This window comes from Trachemys scripta, chromosome 2 (genome assembly GCF_013100865.1).
Source record: "Trachemys scripta elegans isolate TJP31775 chromosome 2, CAS_Tse_1.0, whole genome shotgun sequence".
Classification (NCBI taxonomy): Eukaryota; Metazoa; Chordata; order Testudines; family Emydidae; genus Trachemys; species Trachemys scripta.
The window spans coordinates 143,908,871-143,931,664 of record NC_048299.1 but is presented as its reverse complement, the minus strand read 5'-3'; the positions used below and the strand labels follow the sequence as shown (position 1 = coordinate 143,931,664).

The 22,794-nt window shown below is 39.8% G+C and overlaps 1 protein-coding gene across 1 annotated transcript; it reads left to right on the top strand.

Annotated features, from left to right (window-relative positions):
* Nucleotides 1-1,577: 1,577 nt before the first annotated feature.
* On the top strand, nt 1,578-22,564 carry MOB1A (MOB kinase activator 1A). The gene is made up of 6 exons (XM_034761730.1): nt 1,578-1,714; nt 4,445-4,611; nt 6,069-6,162; nt 12,083-12,216; nt 15,387-15,550; nt 17,967-22,564. The coding sequence occupies exons 1-6, from the start codon at nt 1,701-1,703 to the stop codon at nt 18,042-18,044; spliced, it is 651 nt and encodes a 216-aa protein (XP_034617621.1). The 5' UTR covers nt 1,578-1,700; the 3' UTR covers nt 18,045-22,564.
* Nucleotides 22,565-22,794: the final 230 nt, after the last annotated feature.

The following is a 22,794-nucleotide window of genomic DNA, read 5'->3' as shown; positions in this document are numbered from 1 at the left end:
ATAAATTTGTTAATCCCATATAGGGGAACGTCAATCACACCATGAAGAACAGAAGTACTTGTCAAGTATCAGAGGTGTAGCCATGTTAGTCTGGATCTGTGAAAAGCAACGAAAAGTCCTGTGGCACCTTAAAGACTAACAGATGTATTGGAGCATAAGCTTTCGTGGGTGAATGCCCACATGTGTCTCACGAAGTGGGCATTCACCCATGAAAGCTTATGCTCCAATACATCTGTTAGTCTTTAAGGTGCCACAGGACTCTTTGTTGCTTTTCAGGAGTACTTGTGGCACCTTAGAAACGAACAAATTTATTTGAGCATAAGCTTTCGTGGGCTACAGACCACTTCATTGGATGCATGCAGTGGAAAATACAGTAGGAAGATACATATACACACACACACACACACAACATGAAACAATGGGTGTTACCATACACACTATAAGGAGAGTGATCAGTTAAGGTGAGCTATTATCAGCAGGAGAGAAAAAGAACTGTTTGTAGTGGTAATGAAAATGGCCCATTTCCAGCAATTGACAAGAAGATGTGAGGAACTGTGGGGGAAGGGGGGGAAGAGCATGGGGAAATAGTTGCTGCCCCTGTATTCGAAAGATAGGCAGGCAGAGCAGGCTGGAACTTTGCTACATCAGGCTGGCTTAGATTTTTGTCTGAAAAGAGCAAACAACATACAAAGCAATCAATCTGTCTAGCTCAAATGTTCAAACGCGCCTGCTGAGTTCGAGTGCATCAGTTTTTGAATTGAGACACCTCATCCAAAAAAATCAGTGAACACTTTTGAAGATTACATGAGTCTGATGAAGTGGGTATTCACCCACGAAATCTTATGCTCCAATACGTCTGTTAGTCTTAAAGGTACAACAGGACTGTTGCTTTTTACAGATCCAGACTAACACGGCTACCCCTGGGATACTTGACTTTTGAAGATGTGGCTGCTATTGGGAGAGGATGATGAGCTCGGGCAGTCGAACCTCAACCCATTTTTACTTGTGGTTTCCATTCAAGTAAGATTGGAAGTCTTGGTCTTATTACAATTGCCATGCTTAGACCACTAAGCCGTCCCTTCTGCACATAGCTAGGGTCTACAGTGTTATATATATAGCTATAGGGATAAATTGCTCATACACACTGTGGGAGAGCAGTGGTAGCAGCACCTTTGTCAGGCTTCACCCGGGGAAGAAAAGCAGCTGTTGCTTACCTCTCTTTCAGATTAAATTAACTGTACTGACCTACCCAGTTTTGCTAAATTGGTGAACGCGCCCCCCCCCCCCCCATGCCTGACCCAAAGGGGCAGGTATCTCAGTGGCGGGCTGATGCAGACATGGGACTGAACTGCTAACGGTATCGGGGTCCCCCGGCCTGAGGGAAGGGAAACCAGAGGTACCCACTGGGGAGAAGGGCGCCGGGGGTGTCTGTACCTCTAATGCCCCATCCCCCCCTCACCTTGTCCTCCCTCCCCCGGCCAGCCAAGCCCTTCTCTCCGCCCCGCCCCTCTCCTTGCCCGGGGGAAGGGACGGGGTAGCGCTCTCCTCTCGCGAGATCCTGCGCGGCCCCGCCCGGCCCGGCTCTCGCGGAGGGGAGTCGGTCGGCGGCTCGATCTCGCTGCGCAGCTCAGGGCCGGACGCAGCCAGCGGCGCCTCCCCTCCCCCGCCGGGACCCCCCCTCCCCCTTCCGCGGCCTGAAGATGAGTTTCCTCTTGTGAGTGGCTGGGGGCCCGGCGCGGGAAGGGGGCGCGGCGGGGTGGGAGCCTGCCCCAGTGGGGGGCTGCTCGCTAGGCGGGGGGGGGGAATTGGGGGTGATCGGGGGGCGGGATCTGTAGCCCGTGGGGTGGGGAGGGATCGGTGGGGGAGTGTGAGAGGTGGGGGAGGGGAGGGATCCGTGGGGGGAGTGGTGGGATCGGTGGCCCTTGGCATGGGGGAGAGGCACGGGGAGGGGATTGGTGACTTTCGGCCTGTGGGGGAGGGAATCCGTGAGCTGGAGAGGGGAGGGGAGGGGGTTATAGATTCATAGATTGTAGGACTGGAAGGGACCCCGAGAGGTCATCGAGTCCAGTCCCCTGTACTCATTGCGGACCCTGGATGTGGAGCAGGTACCATGTGTGAGCGGGGAGGGATGAGAGCAGGATTGCAGCATCCAGCCCGAAACCTGGGTGGAAGGAACAGGGCTGTGACCTTTGGCACCGGATATATGTCCTCTACAATCCAGGTTTGATCCTGCTGCTCTAGGGGAGATGCTGGTGCAGACCCCGGTCATCAGAGGGACCTGTGGAGCTTAGTGCATGAGCCTCTCCTGCATGAGCTAAAAGCCAACTGGCTGTTAGCTAAGGCTGTAGAGCAAACTCATTCATCTCGCTAAGTGGTCTCAGTGCCACTTGATGGGACACAGCACCACACTGTGTGTGGGTTACACTGGCATGGTTTGAAAGCTTGATGTGCTCATGGCAGAGGCCTCTGTCATGTGCAGGATGAACTCCACTGAGTCCAGAATCTGCAGTTAGCATCTCGCTGTTGACTCAGGCTGTACCAGGCAGCCAGTATTGACACGCATATGAGCCAAACGAGCTTGATTTACCAATGTATTGCTGTCAAGTATCAGAGGGGTAGCTGTGTTAGTCTGGATCTGTAAAAAGCAACAAAGAGTCCTGTGGCACCTTACAGACTAACAGACGTATTAGAGCATAAACTTTCGTGGGTGAATACCCACTTCGTCAGACGCATGTATGTATTGCTGGTAATACCAAAGCACATGCACCAAACTAATGTGTTTATTTCCACCAAAGGGTTAACGGTAAAACTTCGGGCCTGATTCTCCTGTCACTTGCACTGGTGTAAATCACTGGTGTAAGCAAGAGAAGAATTAGCCCCCTGTTCGTGGTCAACAAAGGCAAGTGGCTATTGCTGTTTAAGGATATCTGGATTCACCACTTTACATTCTGATAGCTTGATTTTTCTGGCTCCTTGTGTACATGGCCCCCTAAGTTGCCATGTATTATTATTACTGCTACTCGTTAGTATTGTAATGGCACCTTTGAGGCCCCGCTCAGGATCTGGACTCCATTGTGATAGGCGCTATTTGTCAGAAGAACCTGGTTTTATAATTAAATACAAATATTTTTTCCTTGTGTTCTTTCTGCTCACAAAGAGTCTGATTCTGCAACTCTTACTTGGGTTGACTAATGTGCACAAGTAGATTCATTGATTTCAGTGGGACTGTTCTCACAAGTACGCTGTGGTCAAGTGAAAAATTCAATATGAGAAAAGCTCCCAGTATCCAGCCCAAAAATGTAATTGGCTGGTAGTCTGGATCATCCTATGTATGTCCAGGAAAATACGGTTTTAACAGTGAATTACTACCATTTCTGCTGAACAGCATGCTGGTCTTTTGAAGGTGGTGTTCATAATTGTTTAAAAATAGGCTTGAAAGAAGGGGTAACTATGCTGGTAGTTAGGGTGATCACTATAGCCTTTAATCCTAGGTAAAGGATTCCTGTATGATTATTGTTTTTTGCAGTATGGTTTGTAATGACACTTGTATTTTTTGCATATGCTCAATGAGGTGTGTTTCTATAGATAATTATAGAAAATAGCTATTTGGGTTTATCTCTCCATCAGCAAATCTGTCATGCTGGTGAACATTGTATCACATGAAACAGTTGCTATTGGAGGACTGGCTAAAATGGGTCAGGGGAACCCAGGTAGCCAGGACTCTTAGGTTCTAATTCTGACTTTGCCCACTGATTTGACATATGACCTTGGACATGCATTAACCTATCTGTTCCTCAGTTTCCCTATTTGTAAAATGGGAAGGATATTTACCTGCCTCACAAGGTGTTGAGAGATTAAATTGTTGGTAAGGGACTCTCAACTCCTTGGCTGAAAGGTACTATAAAAATAAAAAAATTAAAAAAAAAATTGCTGTGCAAAATATTCAGTCATACTTTAAACACATTGCCAATGAGTTGACTGATGTAAATAATTGCATGGGGCAACATCCTATAATCCTCACTCACATGAGTAGTCTGACTGAACTATTTTCCTGTCTAAGGACTACATTCATAAGCATTTCATGGTCAGGCCCCAAACTTCAAATGAAATCTAATTGGTTAAATATCAACCATATTCTGTTCAGTGTTTCTTACAGTAATTCATGTCATGTGGTGGTATGGTATGGTCTTGTCATGAAAACTTATCAGCCCAGGCACAAAATCTGCTCACCCTGCTCTTTTACCAGAAAGGTAATAATGAAAAACATAATGTCACTTGCCAGGAGCAAGCAGAATTCAGCAAGGCCAGTATAGTACACAGATAAAAATTCCGTTAGATGTTTAATAAAATATGAGAATACATAGTCATTGGAATTAAAAGTTCCAGTTTGAAATGTAGAACTACTATTGACAACATAATTGAAAATCCATTTCTGTTCTGTCAGTGGCAGTCGGTCCTCTAAAACATTCAAACCCAAGAAGAATATTCCTGAAGGCTCCCATCAGTATGAGCTCTTGAAACATGCAGAAGCAACCTTGGGAAGTGGTAACCTTAGACAAGCAGTTATGTTGCCAGAAGGAGAGGACCTCAATGAATGGATTGCAGTTAACAGTAAGTCCTTAGAAAAAATAACTGGCCTGCATACTTGAGAAAACTGGGTGTGTATTTTAAAGCATCTTTTCACACTTACAAATATTGAATGGATACTCCATTTTTAGATTTATTGACTGTCAGTGGGATTTTGGCTCCTAAATGCCTAAATCCCTTCTGAAAAAATGTGAATTAGGCTCCTAAATCAGTTAGGCATTGCGAGGCTGAGTGCAGCAACACCTACATACCTGAAGAATCTGAGCCTAATTCTTTTGAGGGGAGAGGGATATTTCCAAACCAGTACTTCTCGGTTCATGTTATTTTTGCTTTTTGTTTTATTATATTGGATTATTAAGCAAACAGTAACTATCACAGGCTTTAAAAAGAAAGTTAGTGGTGCCTAGAACATGTGTCAAGTTAATCACATTCTCACAGTTTAACTCTTGGTTTATGCTCAGATGACATTCTGTCAGGCAGGAATATGTGTGATGGAAGCTTGTAGACACTCTCCGTATTTTCCAATACTTGCACCATAGAAGCATAGTATCTTTTGTACATAATATGAACACTGGATCAATTTTGATAATTGAAAACTATTAATAAATGTGGATTGATTTTTATTTAATTGCAGTTTAAGTAAGTTTATTATTCAACTACAATAAAACTCCTATCTTGACTAATTCACTGGCAACACGAGTGTCAATTCTTAGCTGGACAACAATGAAACAATTTAAACTAGACTTCCCCTTTTTAAAAGGGTTTCCAGTATAGTCTAATCTATACTAATATATAGTCTAAGAAACTTAAGTGGCTGTTCTCAAGCTAAACAAGAAAATGATATACAGGCTACCTTTGGTCTGAAAGTGTCTGTCTTAAATTGTAAGAAGCACATTGTAATTTTTATTAGTGGAGTAATAATCAATGCAAGGATTGAGATTTTTTTTTTTGGTTAGAAAAATATTACTGATCCTGAAAACGTTTGCACTGGTCTTCAAACTAAAGACTTTGAAAGTCATTTTGGCGTGATTTTAGTGTGTGATATTTTATCACTACACTTACAGATTAATGCTGATGCCCTGTATTGTTTGGAGTCTGTTTTCAGATGTTAAGACATTGGTTTTCAGCACTCCAAGGTTTTGAGCTTGGCAGCCACTACATGGCTTCCCAGAAGATTGAATTCAACCAAGAGAAATTGCATACTAGACTTAGAAATATTTTAGTGAAATAGGATTATGAGTTCCAATTAAAAAAAAAAAACATCAGATCAAAATGGCTACAAAATAGAAACCTTCACTCTGAGAAGGTTGTTACTGGCAGTGTGGTGCAATGCAGAATGAAAACCACTTTTCTCTGAAAATGATGTTGTGTTCATACTAGTGACGATGGTATTTCCATCTGACCAGATAATCCACCAGAGAAGATAACATCAACAAATTTAAATTCTGTGTACACTTAAAGTTGATGTGTTGTTTTTGCAGCTGTGGATTTCTTCAATCAGATCAATATGTTATATGGGACCATCACAGAATTCTGCACGGAAGCAAGCTGTCCAGTGATGTCTGCTGGACCAAGGTAGGAAACTCATTGCAGTATACCAGACATAATATATAAACAGGGGTAGGTCACAAATATAAATAAATAGGCAACATTAATGGAAAAAGAACAGATAATCATTTGGTGTTTTATAGTCTTATTGTCATGCTCCCATGAATTATTCCTATCCCCCCACATACAGCATTGAAAAATTGATAGGGTGCATTTTGGGGAACTTTGCATTCCTATGAGTTATCAGGTACTGGTGCTGTCAGAGGGAGGATGTTGGACTTAGAGATATTATTGGTCCAATCTGGTGTCTTTTATACTGTATATTTACACAGGAGTGAAGGATGGGTCACAACATTATCTCTATTGGTCTGAAGATCACATAGATTCCTGTCATATTCATGATCCAAATATATTGATTCAGTGAAACCTTTTTTTCAAGAAAACATTTTGTTTTAAAGCACCTCAGTTACGTTACAGAACTGCATATTAATTTATTGATCAAGAATCTTTTTTTAGATTATTCACGTGTGCGAAGAATTTACTCAGACCACTTATGCTGATTTTCAAAACTAAAAAAAATTGTTTTCACTTCATTAACACCCACCCACAGCACCTAGGCTCTGTACTTAGGGGTAGAAAAAATCATAAATTCTTTCCAGTGACCTCACCCAGCAGAGATGGATGGCTGGAAATAGGGGAAGCTGAATGGTCATGATTATACTGGTTCAAAACAGGAAGGAGAGTCTCACAGGAACTCCAGACTTCTTTCAGAAGAATACAAAACATCTATGAGAAACTCAGCAATATAATAAACTACCTGCTTTGTTGTCACAAACATTAATATATCGAGCCCAATGCTGAATATCTCATAAAAGCCCTTTGATTTATTTGGACTTTTGTAGTAACATGCTCCATATTTTTTTTAAAAAAATGTGTAGGTTGTGTTCTCCATGCCAAGTATACACAGTATTCTGAATTCTTGCAGCTGTAAAGGACTCTTGTTTTGTAGCTTCACACATGTCCACAAAAACTTTCCATGCACTCATAAAGCATTGTGGTTTTTAGCACAAGATCAGATGTGTTATCTACTGGGGCAACCTAATAGTGCCAGTTGTTCTGTGGAAAGGGCCTAGTCATCTCAAAGGAAGGCTCATGTATATCCTGTGGTGGGAAGGGATATGCTCATGTGGCAAAGTGTTGGGGGCAGTAGGTCTGATGTCTTGGGGGGGTAGAGGGCAGTACATGATGGGTTTGAATGCACATGGGAGTTGTCTCATATTCAGATGTGTCTAATATGGCAGGTAGCACATATAAAGCATCTCTTTCAGGGCGGAAAGAAACACAAGTTTCACTACAGGTTTTTTTTCTTCCAGCAGTTTCACTAGATTAGAGCATAGCGGCATATGCCACAGCTAGGTATTCTGATTGTGGCATTTCTTCCTGAGGTGTAGAAGATTTTTGTTTACTATAGTCAGCAAAGACTAATGAAAGTTTACAACTATGATGCCGTAAAAAGGAGTCCGGCTGACATGCAGTATCCATTATGTTCAATGTAAAACCTTGTCCTATGATTTCATTTTACTTGTTAACCGGTAGTATCTAGGCTTGAAAGTTTTAGGTTAGAAAGTTCCTGTTTCTATATTTGGTGTGATTTCCTTTCAACACTTCCTGTTTGAACTGGAACATTTGGTGTCTGCTTTTAGTTTGTGACGGTTGGGGTTTGTTAGCGAGAGAGAAACTTCATATGAGTAAAGTATGCAGTTCTTCCAAGTTTGCTGTGTGACATTGCAGAACTCCGATTGCTTTCTTGGAGACCTACTGTCAATTCCTACATAAAAGTTTGGGTGGTCCTTTGAAATTACTTAGATCACAAAATCCTGTGCATCAGCCTCAGACTTAGGATTTCAGATGTACTTTTGCAGATGTACAGTCTTGCTGATGTCTTCAGAGCTTGAATTGCCATTGCTCTCCTTACTGGAAGCCAATGGAGGGGCATATGATTCATGCTCAGCAAAAGGATGTTAGCAGCAATAGTTATTGCATATAATTCCTCAAACTAGTTTCCTCAACATTCCCTGAAAACAGTTTTTAAAATTTGACTCTAGTTGTCTGCTTTAACTTTTTAAAGGAACTTTTTTTTTTTAAATATATATATTATTCATCACTTTCTTCAGGATCAAAATTACTAAATTTCACTCATTACAAAGTAACTGACGATCTGAATTAAAACACTTCTGTTGTGGTAGCACCAAAGGCCCCAGTCTAGATTTGTACTCTTGTGTGAAGCACTGTACAAACACAGATAAAGGAACAGTCTCTGCTCTAATGAGCTTACACCCGAAGGCTCTGATTCCTCAAACAATTAGTCATGTGTTCAACTTTAAGCATTAGTCATCCTGTTGACTTCAAGCGGTTCTACAGAGGTCTGCTGTACGGTGTTCGGTGCAGGATCACATCTTTTAAATAATATCTTTTAACAAATGATCCTAAAGCATTTGGCAAAACAACATTCATTTTCCTGCAAATGCTTTTCCTGAATGTAGCCCACTTGACTTTAATGGAATTAGTCATACTTTATACTTGCATTTATAAAGGTTTCAGTATTCAGCCCTAGGTATATTGTAATAAGACTTTTTAAAAAAAAATTCCATCATAAATGTTTATAGAGTACCAGTTCCCTTGTGAATTGTATAGGTCCTTGCAAGCCTTCAAGTGAGCCAAATTCTCACTGTAGTCTATGGGATTCCCAAGCACAAAGCGCTTGTACAATCAGACCCCAAATAGATGTTTTTATAATACTGGCTAAATCCTAATGAGCTATACTCATGACTCTGTTTTTTCCTTCCATCTCTAGCATTCAACAGTTGTGGTCAGATTCTGCTTGGTAACTGCAGGATAACATGCCAAACTTATAACTTCTTTCCTTCTCCTACAACCAGTAATCATATATATATGGTTTGGTCAGCTCATCTTCTTGCTCGGCTCAGCTTGGATGCCCGTTTAATGAGGAATATAGTACATATAATACAGTGCCTTCTAATTGTGATTTTTACATGTATCTTTAGTTCCTCCCCAAATGCCTTTTTGACTAAAATTTTCATCTTTTTTCCAGTCCCACATGATTTTTTTGCATGTAATTTGGGGTTGGGTAGAAGGAATGGTAAAAGGGAACTTGGAAGACAATCAGCTAGGCTGAGCATGAGAACATTGATGAAAACTAAAATTAAGGCATTTTTCAAATGTGCTTTTTTAGCATGTTGGAATAACTCAAATGGTTTTGGTTTAAAATTTAGCACATCTCTCAGCCACAGAAAAGATTCACTCTTCATTTTGCCAAGTTTTGGAAAAATGTAAGAAATAAAGAAGCTAGTTTAAATAGCACATGCATAGTATTTTCCTTCCCGATTTAAGGGCACACATAGCGCAGTTATGGGTACATACCATTTTTGGATATTCACATACAGACTTTGATCCTCCGGACCCTCCTGCATCCTGGCAGCTGTCCATACTGAACCAGTCCTGGTTGCCTTCTTCCCTTCCCTCCCACCAATGGCGGGCCAGGTTCAGAGTTGGTGATATGAGTTTATTGATAATGTTTGAGATCATTGATTTACATGCTGAATAGGCAGAAGGAATGGGTGTATTAGGAAAAGCAACCAACAGAATGCTTTATGTTAGACAGTCTTACACACTCCCCTCCTAGCTTCTCAGTGCATAAATCCCACCAACATAACTTTTCATTATCTCTGAATTTTGCCTAGTATTAGAGGGGGCCTGGAAGGTGGGATATGGCACTTAAAATTTTAAGCTTCCTGTGCTATGGGTTATTTATCCCAGAATGCATTGTGTCCAGGGTGCACGCTTTGAAATGAAAAGCACTATGGCTCATTAGAAAGGCTGCCAGGACAGCTGGGTCTCAGTGCCTCTAATTTCACACTTCATGCACTGCCTGGTGCACAGCGTACTCTGAAGTACACTCCCACAGAGTGTAGGAAACATAAGTTGCATGAACACTGTAATAAACTCACTAGCATTCTCCCTTTAGTGATTTTTGTTTAATTTTATTACAAAATTAAGCTTGTTCTGTGGCACGGTTAAGCGTTTAAAATGTCAGAAACCAGGAGCATAAGAACATAAAAATGGTCACACTGAGTCAGACCAATGGTTCATCTAGCCCAGTATCCTGTCTCTGACAGGGCCAGGGCCAGGTGCTTCACAGAGAATGAACAGAACAGGGCAGTTTTGACTGATCCATTCCTTGTCCATCCAATCTCAGCTTCTAGCAGTTGGAGGCTTAGAGATATGTGGAGCATGGGGTTGCATTCCTGACCAACTTGGCTAATAACCATTGATGGACCTATTATCCATGAACTCATCTAATCCTTTTTTGAACCCAGTTATGCTGTTGGCCTTCACAGCGTCCCATCGTAACAAGTTCCACAGATTTACTGTACATTTTGTGAAGAAGTAATTCCTTATGTTTGTGTTAAATCTGCTGCTTATCCATTTCATTGGGTGACTCTTGGTTTTTGTGTTATGTGACAGAGTAAATAACACTTCCCTATTCGCTTTCTCGACACCACTCATTATTTTGTAGATCTCAATCCTTTCTATTTTCCTCACTAGGATTCAACTTCCAATTTTTAAAAGGCCTCTAATTGCCTCTTTTACTCTGTAGTTTAGCTTAGCCATAGTGGCATTTTTTTTTGGTCCTTTCACTGTTTTCTTTTATTTGAGGTATACGTTTAGTTTGAGCCGCTATTATGGTATTTTTAAAGAATCTCCATGCAGTTTGCAGGCATTTCCCCCCTGTGACTGCTCCTTTTAATTAGCTTCCTCATTTTTGTGTAGTTCCCCTTTTTGAAGTTAAATGCTGGTGTGGTGGGTTTCTCTGGCCTCTTTATCCCTTCAAGGATGTTAAATTTAATTACATTAAAGTTCAAAGATATAGGGCCAGATCCTCATCTGACATAAATTTGAGGTAGCTTCATTGACTTCAGTGGAGTTATGCCAGTTCATACCAGATGAGGATCTGGCCCATGATTTCCATGTCGAATGTGTCGCATTGCACATTTAAGACATTAAAGTTAATGCTACACACAGAATCATAAAATACTACATATTCACGAGGTACCCTGGTTACATTTAAAGTTGGGACTCGGTCTTTGACTCTGATGTTATTGCATATAAAATGCCAACTAGACTGCATTATTCATTGTTACATATACTTTTACCATAACACAGGAATGATAGGTTCAAGCCCAAAGAAGCCATTATGGAATATTAAAGGCAATGCTATATCAAATGGTTCAAATAGCAACTGGGAACAGGGACTGCTGGCTTCTGTCCCAGCTCTGATTTGTGGGGCAGGCTATTTAATTTCTCTGTGTATCAGTTTACTCCAGTTTACTTTTAAAAATCTTTACCTTCCCAATAGATTATAATGAAAGAGAACCATCTTTATTGCGTTGCAGTGGCTTCTGGCCCAGACCCTTCACTCCAGGGCAAGCAGGACAAGGGAGAAGCAGTTCACTTAAACTTTGGAAGGGGAAAATGGGACCTCTCTAGTACATCTCCTCGTGACTGTTCAAGGAGCATTATTAATTGGCTCTAAAGGGAGCTGTGGTCAGCTCTCCTCAATTGCACGATCGCCATGTTGTACACTTCATGGAAACAATAGGAAGTGGAGATTAAACCATAAAGAAAAGAGACTAACCCAGTTGTGCGTAAAAATGACATGGAATCTGGTTTAAGCCGGAACCAAAATTCTAGTTTCCTGGTTAGGTTCTGATAGAGCCCCTTTTTTAATCATTCTTCAGCTAAAAAAATTTGTTTGCACTACCAGTGTTTAACAAGTAAAACAGGGAGAGCCTATGTCTAATAAAGAAGTGTCTGGAAAAGTAAAATTGTTTCTCTTTGTTTAAAGAAACCTTGTTTTTTTCCATAGGTATGAATACCACTGGGCAGATGGTACCAATATAAAGAAACCAATTAAATGTTCAGCTCCGAAGTACATTGATTATTTGATGACATGGGTTCAGGACCAGCTGGATGATGAAACCCTCTTTCCTTCAAAGATTGGTAAGTGAAATCATGACAGTCATGCACTAGGCAGGGTAATATTGTGGTGGTGAGGACTGTAAAAGTACTTAGCTGCATTTGAGAGAAGCTATAGTGACAGTAACTGGTTGTTGGAGTATTTCCCTTGTTACATCCTATTTTTAACTGGCTAATACAAGTATAAAAATTCATCTAGTCTGAAGTTTGGAATCCAGGCTTTCTCTTTTCAAATCATGTCATTCAGTCCTTCCTGTGTGGATATGTACCATGGGTTGAGCTGCAGATTTGTCACAGCATTTAAAAAAAAAAATCATAGTAGTTACGGTACATTTAGTAAAAGTCGGGTTTTGTGACAAATGAGGAGGTGGGGTGGAGAGGTGCAGGTGCTGGAGATCAAGCCCACCCCGTGCTCACCCGGTAGGGGTAGCTCTTGTCTTTTGGGATTGGACCCAGTTCCCACTCCAGGCGTTGCAACCTGGTGCATGGATTCATAGCACTGCTCAGTTTTGGTCTGGGTGCCCCATCATGATGATGATGCAGGAGCAGCTGGGCCAAACCTGAGAACCATTGCAACACCATGCACCAGGTCACAGCACCACTAACTCAAATTTGGCCTGGCCACCCGCTTGTTGTGGTGGAGGGGCAACTGGGCCAAACCTGAGCAGCATTGTGACCCCGTGTGCCAGGTTGCAGTGCCCAGAGCTGGAAATCAGGCCCAGCCCCATGGAACAGGAGCCATAGCAGTCGCTGCTGCAGGGTGAGTTTATTGAAATCCTGGACACACAGGTCATGGACGCATGGGAAAGTCTTGGTATCTGTGACCTTTTTCCCCACTGTGACAAACTTGCTGCCCTGATAGTGGGGTAGATTCTGATCCCATAATCACTAGAACAGTGGTAGGAAAAGTGCAGCCTGCAGGTCACACACGGTCCGTCAGGGTAATCTGCCGGGAGCGGCAAACGGGGAGCTGCGGACGGACAATGTAAACAAACTGTTTCGCGGCCTGCTAGTGGATTACCCTGATGGGCTACAGGTTGCCCACCACTGCACTAGAGCTAGAATTTAACATCATCTCTAGTAAACTGTCACCTGAAATCTGTGTCTTTGCTGAAGCTACTGTATGTCAGGTTCACATCTCCAAATAAGCAGAGAAATCTTAGCTCAAAATTTCTGAGAGATAGAAATCTCCCATAGTGAGGATTAAGCGGTATAATGTGGCCAAGAAAGTAAACTCCAGTAAGAACAAATTGTCCTTTATAACTCAAAACTCTTTTCAAATGAGATTTGTTGCCAGGTGTTTGTCCTTAGCATGGACTTGATTTTGATTTTTTTTTTTAAATAAGCAAGAGTTCTTAATGTTCTTTGCAGTGCATCCTAAAAGCTCTCTTATTGGTAGACATGATGTTGTGTAGAGTAGTTAAAAGGTATCATTTAAAAATTTAATATTTCAAACACTCAAAGATCAATTAGGTGCCCAACCCTCACTGAAAATTAATGCTGCTTCATAAATTATACGGTACATGCCTTGCCTCAACTAGCTACATCTGGGTAAAAACTACTTGTGGATTGTCTCCAGTAGGATTTTGCATCAAGAAAACTAACAGCATAAAAATGCACCTTTTTTGCAGGGAAGACTTAGACTTAGTATACAAGTAAAGAGAGAAACTTGAAAGTGTTTCCTGCTCTGGATGGGAGAGGGGAAAAAACAAACTATGGACCACCGCTGTTTAAAATGCTTAACTTTTCCTTGTAAATCAAATCTCTCACTGAATTTAATTCAATGTGCGGATTTTGGGTGTAGCTAAAAAGCAGTAAACATTTCAGTATCTTATGATCCCCTATTTTGTTGTCTACTAATACTTGTTTGTTGAAGGTAAGTATAGAGTGACTTAACTATTCTGTTTAAGTCACTTAGTTGGGGTTTTTTTAATCAATTTAAATGAGGTTGAGGCTTTGTAAATCTAATTTGAAAATGTGTGCTTTTGCAAATTTAGGTTAAAATGTATAATGAACTATGTTATAATTTGTTTTTATATGTAATTACTGGTAGGGGATTGTTTGAATTTTATAAAACTGTTAGTCAAAAAATCAGAATTTTGCTAGTTAATCTCCTGATCCTGCAAATGTGTACCATAGTACCATGAATAGCTGCACTGACTTCAGTGGGATTACGCATGGTTCGTGTTGAGTGTCTGCAGCATTAGGGAATAAATTAGTATTTTTACTGAAAATTCCTCTGGTATAAAATCTTTGTGACTTGAAAACAAAATTGCTTTGGTTTAAGAGTTATTTAGACTTTCAATATGTTAACACAGTTAGGATGAATGTTTTTGGGATACTGTCCAGAATTTTAAAGTCCATAATTAAGCTTCTATGGGTGAGATTTTTGAAAGCACCTAAGTGACTAAAGAGTACTCGTCCTATTGATTTAAAACCCTTATGGAATATAGCTAAGGCCCCGATCCTGCAGACACTTACACATGTGCTTTACTTCACTTCCATAAGTAGTCCTGTTAATTCCAATGGGACTGCCCATAGTAGTACAGATAAGCTTGTATGTAAATGTTTGCGGGATCAGGGCCTAAGAAGCTCCCCAAAAGGGAGTCAATTCTCTTTTACAGATTAGGGTGATAATTTAAATAACTTGCCCTGTGCTGTCACACAGGAAGTCCATATCAAAATAAGAATTAGAATACATATGTTAGATTATTAGACTTGGCCTCTGTGGCCAATGGGATTCCAATCTCTCTTCAGCCAAGCACTTTCTCTCATGATTGATTTCAGGGAGACTGTTTGCATGTTTAAAGTTAGATGTTTGCATAAGTGCCTTGCTGAATCAGGGCCTATATGCACAAAGGGTCTGTTTTTTTATAAAGGTGCTGAGTTCCCTTAGTTCTTGTTGACTTCAAAGAGAACTGTGGATGCTCAGTAGTTTGTGGAAATGGGATGTGAGTGATGCTTTGAATAAGTGATTATTTGCTCCAATTCTCAGTGTCTTACATCATTTATTATAAGTGTATTGACTAGATTTTTACAACTGAATAAATAAGTTTTGTACCCTTACTGAAGCTGAGGTTTCATTGTTTCTAATTAAGTCTAGTGCCCTTTGGCAGAAAATTTTCATTCTGTAGCTGGGCTTTCATATATTAAACTGGATTAAGAAATGTTTTGCATATGTTTGCACATTTCAGGTGTCCCTTTTCCTAAGAACTTCATGTCTGTGGCAAAGACTATATTGAAGCGTCTGTTTAGGGTCTATGCCCATATTTACCACCAGCACTTTGACTCTGTGATGCAGCTCCAGGAGGAGGCCCATCTCAACACCTCCTTTAAGCACTTTATCTTCTTTGTACAGGTAAGCTTTAAATTACTAGCTATTCGTCCTAAAGTGACTCCTTCTAGACACATTTAAAGGGGCATTATCAAGTTAAATCTAATCCAGAACGTAGGTTTTATATAAAACAGATTTACAGAATCTACAAGACTAATACAAATGTTTCCGTAAATGTTGATTTTTCCCCAATAAGTCTGGGATCACTGGGAAAATTCCAGAAGACTGGAAGAAAGCTAAGGGGCCAATATTTAATAAGAGTAAACAGGATCACCTGGCTAATTAGAGGCCTGTCAGTCTGACATCAATCCCAGGCAAAATAATGGAGCATCCGATACAGGACTCGATTAATAAAGAATTAAATGAAGGTAATATAATTAATACCAATCAACAGGGGTTTATGGAAAGCAGATAGTGTCATACTAACTTTTTTTTATGAAATGACATGTTTGGTTTATACAGACAATAGCGTTGACACAGTAAACACCTCTACCCCGATATAACGCTGTCCTCGGGAGCCAAAAAATCTTACCACGTTATAGGTGACACCGCGTTGTATTGAACTTGCTTTGAGCCGCCGGAGCACGCAGCCCCGCCCCTCCGGAGCGCTGCTTTACCGCGTTATATCCGAATTCGTGTTATATCGGGGTAGAGGTGTACTTAGACTTCTGTAAGGCATTTGACTCGGTACCTAAAAAGATATAACATTAACATGGCACACATAAAGTGGATTAAAAACTTCCAAACATAATTGTAAATGGGGACTCCTCATTGAACAGGTGTGTTTCTAGTGGGGTGCTGCAGGGATCTGTTCTTGGCCCTACAGTATTTAACATTTTTATGAATGATCTGGAAGAAAACAAAATCATCACTGACAAAGGTTGCATATGACATAAAAATTGGGACAGTGGTAAATGATGAAGAGGACAGGTCACTAATACTGAACGATCTGGATCGGTTGGTAAGCTGGGCGCAAGCAAACCGTATGCATTTTAATATGGCTACATGTAAATGTATACATCTTGTCTTACTTAGACGATATTTCTATTCTGGGAAACTGACTGAAATAGATTGGGGAGTTGTGGTGGATAATCAGCTGAACACATGCTCCTAGTGCGATGCTGTAGTCCGAAGGGCTAATGCAATCCCTGGATGAATAAACAGGGGGATCTCAAGTAGAAATACAGATTTTTACCTTCCTATTTGGCACTGGTGCAATGCTGCTGGAAAACTGTGTCCAGTTTTGGAATCACAATTAAAGAAGGATGTTGGTAAATTGGAGAGTTCAAAAAAGAGCTGTGAGAATGATTAAAAGGTTAGAAAACATGCCTTATAGTGATAGACTCAAGGAGCTTCAATCTATTTAGTTTAACAAAGAGAAGGTTAAGAGGTGACTTGATTATAATTGATAAGTACTTACACTGGGAACAAATATTTAATAATGGGCTCTTCCATCTAGCAGAGAAAGGTATAACATGATCCAATGGCAGAAAGTTGAAGCTAACATTTTTAACAGTGAGAATAATTAACCATTGGGACAGTTTACCAAGGGTTGTGGTGAATTCTACATCACTGACCATTTTTAAATCAAGCTTGGATCTTTTTCTAAAAGATAAGCGTTAGAAATTATTTTGGGGAGGTTGAATGGCCTGTGTTCTACAGGAGGTCAGACTAGCTGATCACAATGGTTCTTCTGGCCTTGGAATCCTATGAAATCTATGAAAGTTAGATAATGTTTCCAATGGACATGTAAGAGATAAACTTCTGCTGCCAATATTAAATGGCTAGCTGAGTGTAATTAAAAAGGTAATCGATTGAGATGGCACTTGACAAAGCCACGTCAAGTTTTGCTCTTGTAGTTAAAGCTGAAGGCATTAGAGATATGGGTCACGTATCTGGTTCTGCTGCCGATTCACCACATACTGTTTATTTACTTTCTCAGTCTCCTTGTGTCCTCATTTCCCAATCTGTGAAACGGGGATAAGACTAGACCTGGTCAAAAAATCCTATTTTATTTCTCTAGTAAACGTTAAACAAAACAATTGCATTTAAAAAACAATTACCAGAGTTTTGAATGAAAAATATCAAAACAAAACCAACTTTTTGTTTAATTTCAAATCAAAATTTGTATTTAACAATTTTCTCTGAAAAATGTAAAATTTAGTCAGTGTAGTTGTTTTCACGGAACTTCAGTTTTGTTGGGGGAGACTTAGTCTAGCTCTAGAGAATATCAACCAGACTGAGCTTTGAGAGGATTAATTAAAATTTATCAAATAAACTAAGTATTTTAAAATCACTTGTATCAAGCTGTTTGTGGTAAAATACTGGAATTCTTTATTTTGCCTTAGTTTTGAATTAAATGGATGTTGCGTCACTTACTCTGTCTACTGCCATTTTTATTTAAATTTATCCTTTTTCATGTTTCTCTCTCCCCCTGCAGGAGTTCAACTTGATTGACAGGCGTGAGTTGGCTCCTCTTCAGGAACTAATTGAAAAGCTAGGATCCAAAGACAGATAAATTTTCCCTGGAAGAATTCTTTCTGCTTTCAAACATGGTTCCTCTTTCTTGCTTCATATACAGCTGCAGCTATTTCTTTACCACTTTGTCTTTAGTGGCACAAACCCTGAGTACCACAGCTAGCGGGTCTAAAACACATGCTTTCCAGTCTAGCACAGTTACTGCCCTTCTTCCATCTTAGTAGCTGGTGTGGGGGCTTCATTGCAAAGAGGTACCAGGTCAAACTTCATGTAAAATCCAAGGTCTGCAATTCAGCAAAAGTGTCTTCAGAGCAAAGTAGCTATGAATTCTAAGAGCTACTTTATCAGATCTTTTACTTGGAAAGGTGGGGTTCATGATTGCATTAATCCCTGCAATGTCATAATTTTCTAACTGAACCATATTTTGTCAATCTGTATAAATTGAAAATTATGCAAAATTTCACCAATGCAGAACTACATCATTATAGTTTGCATTAGCAGTTCCAGAATTAACTTTCTGCTCTAGAAATTGGATGGATAAGTACTTTGAGACTTCAACTCAGCTTGCAGTTTTGGGCGTATGAGGTTTTGTGCACAACCCCCTAAATTTGTATGCATGGATAGAGGAGCTGTTTACCTAATGTTCAAGTGCACCTTCAGGAGTTTGGATGCATAACATTTACAGGACATTTGTGGAAAAATTTGGCCACATAACACTTAATTTTCAAACACTTCCACAAATGTGGCTGTTGTAATTTATCTGACATGAAACAACAGATGGTAAGAATTCTGTAGATACTATATTTGGCTAGAAATTGTTTGCAAAACTGCAAATGCAAATATTTTGGTTTGGGTTTTATTCCATCCAGCGTTTAGTTGCTCAACAAAGTTCCATTTTAAAGCTCTGTTTGCTAGTATAAAAATTGTTGAATACTTCTGATAAGTGCATTACGTTATGAACTTTGATATTCCACTGTTTACTATGTAGGAAATAGAACTATTTTTGCAAATTTTATGATGGATGCAATTTATACTTAAAACACACCGCATTTTTATCTCTTAGAACTAGACTGTTAATAGGTATAGGTTGGTATATGTAGCTTCAGCAACCAAAGCAATTTAAAAAACAATCTGGTATTCAGTTATGACTTTGAATTGCACACACATATATATGTATGTGTGCCCCCTGTGGATTTTTGTTTGTGTACACCATTTCAAATTCATATGTATCTGTGGTTTTTAAAAAAAGGAAAAAGGTAACTTAATTCACTTAAACTCATTGTGTGGCTTTCAAAACCTTTTTTTAAAAATGCTGGATCAAACATAGGAGGAAAAACTACTGGTGTATTCCTTATGAATGCTTTTATTTTATTTTTTTTTAGAGTAGTTTGTTTTAAGTTTGTATCTAGATGCACTTTGAATTTGCCTTAGAGCCTTAAGTAAAATAGTAGACTAGCCATGAATTGCATGGACATGAGTTATGATCTAAAAGTGACTAAGATAAAACAAAATAGAGGCCATCTAAAAAAACCCAGATGAAAAACTTAAGACTGGCACAAAAGCGTAAGTGTGGAAGCTTAATTACAAGAGAAACAATCTCCATGTTCCCCACTGTGAACTGCGGAGTTTTCTTTTTTTTAATAAGTGTCACCATTATCTAATGGGATTAGTACTGTATTTTGACAAATTAAAACAGTTGCGCCCGCACCATCTGATTGTGAAAAATCTGAGCAGCAGATACCTAGTTTCTTTGCTGGACTGTGAGACATCATGAGTATCATTAACGGTGTTTTGCTTAAAAAAACATTCCATTCTAAAGGCCTGATCCTGAGTTGTTTTGATGTTACTTGTGGCATGTGTCATTCCAGGAGAGAAACCTGAGGCTGACAGGTCTCAAGAGCTTGGAGGTAATTTTGTTTTAATGCAGTATTGATTTACATTATTAAATACTAGTATCTTAGAAACCAAATTAACTTGTAGTGCAGACTTTGCAATTCAGAGATGAAAGGGTCCTAGCTAGGACAGGTGACATGTTCCACCCATAATAAGTGGAATTTTGTGTTGAAACCTCGATATTTCTTTTCAGGTAGCTTTGGCTTTTAATTTTCCTTCCTGGTGTAGGGGGTAGCCAGCGTTTTTCTTTTTAAATAATCTAATCCCCTATGCTGCTTCTGCCCAACCTACTACAATGGTGCATGGGAGAAACACCAGAAAAAGCTGGGCTGGAGCTGTGCAGAGGGGAAAGTCAGCACCCTGGGGATGGTCCATTCCCCCGCCACACCTCACCAACTTTGCTCTTTCTGCACAGCCACTTTTTTTTCCCTCTTTGCAAGCCTGTTACCTGTGAACTGCAGTTCAAATGTGTAAAATTAATGGTGCTTAAAGCACCAGTAAATCCACTGCACGCTGTGTAATTCTCCCCACTCTCAGGGATTGTGAAGCTCCTGAATGGGCAAGCAGTCATGGCACTCTGCCTACTGGTCCAGGAGAGCACTGAGGGAGAGTCCCACATGACTGCCTAGGGATCTGCAGGGTTGAAATCCTGCATAAATATGGATCCTGTGCCACTTCTGCCTTTGCTGGCCCCTCTGCCCCTACTGGAACCCTATAGAAGAGTGTGTGAGATGATTGCTTACCCATACCACTGTTCACCCTACATGTCAAAGCAACTAGTTTATACGGGGAGATTTCAAAAGTATGTAGCTTTTTTTACAAGATGACTTTATTTTCAATCTCAAATGTCTAAAATCCAAACTTTGTAACTCCAGTGACCCACTGAATTCTCTCTGTAAAATACATATATAGCCTGTTCCCAAGATGAAGTCATTTTTGCCACATTTCAGCTGATTTGTTTGTCATCCTATCTTTGAGTCCCCGAGTGAACAGGCCAATGCCATAAAGTAAAACATTGCCAAAACTATTTTCTGTCAGTATTTTTCACAACTTGTATTCGTGCTTAGCCACTATTTATCTGCTATCACACTGCACACGCCTTGACCAAGCACTGCTGACTAAGAACAAAACATGCTGAACAAACTAGCGCTCACTTTGAACATCATAATTAACTTCTGAAAAGTACAGTAGTCATTAACTTTGAAGTGTGGACATGTGCTATGGGACAAAAGTAAAATTGTATGGTCTCATATGCTTTGGCTGTGATTTCAAACTGACTCAGTTTACAAAATTGAAAGTCTTTTTTCCAACTCATTCTGGGGTCTGAAAGATCAAGACAGATGCTTTGTCCAAAGGCAGGAATGTTTTTATAGAAGACTGATTGGACTACAGTGGTTGAAATGGCTTTGAAGGAATTCACTTTTTAATCTGCCCATCTCTTTTGTTGTTGTTGTTGTTAGAATCAGTCAAATTCAAAAACCATTCAGGCTCGGTTTACCTAGGGTCCAGTGAGCTCTGATTGAAGTTAATGAGAATGGATAGCATGCAGCACACTGCAGCATCTGGCCTTTACATGTAAGGGAAAACTGGCTAAAAGCTTTTTTGAAATCATTCTGCTTCACCAACCCTAAATGGACAGATAGTAGCTACTTAAGTTTACAGCGTTTGTCAAAAATTGTACAAATAACCTTAGTTTAAAACCACACTGCTCTAGGGTTAGCCTGAGATGTTTTTATGTAAATTGCTCATATTTAAAACCTCATAATAGAACTGTGAATAAAACTTGTGGTTTTTGCTTGGCATCTGTAATGAGTAAGCTTTTGCCCTGGCCTTGCACAAATCCAACTTTTTTGATAATTTAGTTTTCCCTTAAGTGCTTATGTATTTGTTCTGAGCTTTCTTGCAATGAATAGATTTCAGTATAGGTGATTACTCAACCTTTTCTTCCATTATAAAGAAACGTTGCTGTGATCATTGAGAAAGGTAGGTAAGGCTTCATTTGTTTTAATGTAAAAGAACTTTTTCTAGTTAGCTTTAAGCTGTATTTTGTTCCTAGCTCAAATCTCTGCCCTCTTCCAAGGCAGGCACTGGTCACGCCAGGGATGAGGGGCAGATTAGTGGATGGATCTCACTTGAAACTCAGCAAGCATCCAATTAATACTGAATATCCAATAATCTGCTTCAACAAACTCCTGACAAAACTATTGGGTTTCTCTGTTCAGATTCTAGATATTTTTCTGAATTGCACTGTTAATTTAAGAATTCAGGAGGGAAATTAATCATTTAGAGGGGTAGGCTGTTCCATTTGTTAAAGGAAGAATTGACAGTGTTTGAGAAATCCTGTACTAGATTGACTTTTTGAAGTTTTTTATATTTATATCAATACACACACTTCCTCAGGATGGACTAGGGTTGCAAGGTTCTTTCATGCAGCTGTTTCAAGTAGGCAGAAAAGTTTGTTCAGACAATGTTGATACATCTTAACTTGCATTGCTGGTGAGTGGTGCTGTGACTCAAAACTGGTTACAGTATTTAGATCTCTTGCTACTTTCAGTGTTAGGGACAAACTTTAACTACAACTCAATACTGCCACTGTACCTTGTGTGTTTTCCTGCATGTTTCCTTCAACTTGACTAAACAGGTAGTCCATGGCAAAAAAAAAAAAAACCTGTTTGCATCAATTAACATTAGTGAATTTAATATGAAAATTTTATAGTATTTTTACATTAATAGTTATAATAAGTTTTTACTTACCTGGGGCTTTTTTGGGTTACTTTTAGGTAAATTTATTGTACTTTTTACAAAATATTTTGTATCTACTTTTGTAACTTCCATTCAATCAAATAATAAAGCATGTGGTATTCAAATGATTTTCTGGTTTAAACAGGTGAAAACAC

Excerpts from the sequence above, each read along its gene's own strand:
- MOB1A (XM_034761730.1), top strand. Across the intron at positions 6,163-12,082 it reads GTGATGTCTGCTGGACCAAG|GTATGAATACCACTGGGCAG; the intron begins GTAGGAAACTCA and ends TTTTTTCCATAG. Across the intron at positions 15,551-17,966 it reads ACTTTATCTTCTTTGTACAG|GAGTTCAACTTGATTGACAG; the intron begins GTAAGCTTTAAA and ends CTCCCCCTGCAG.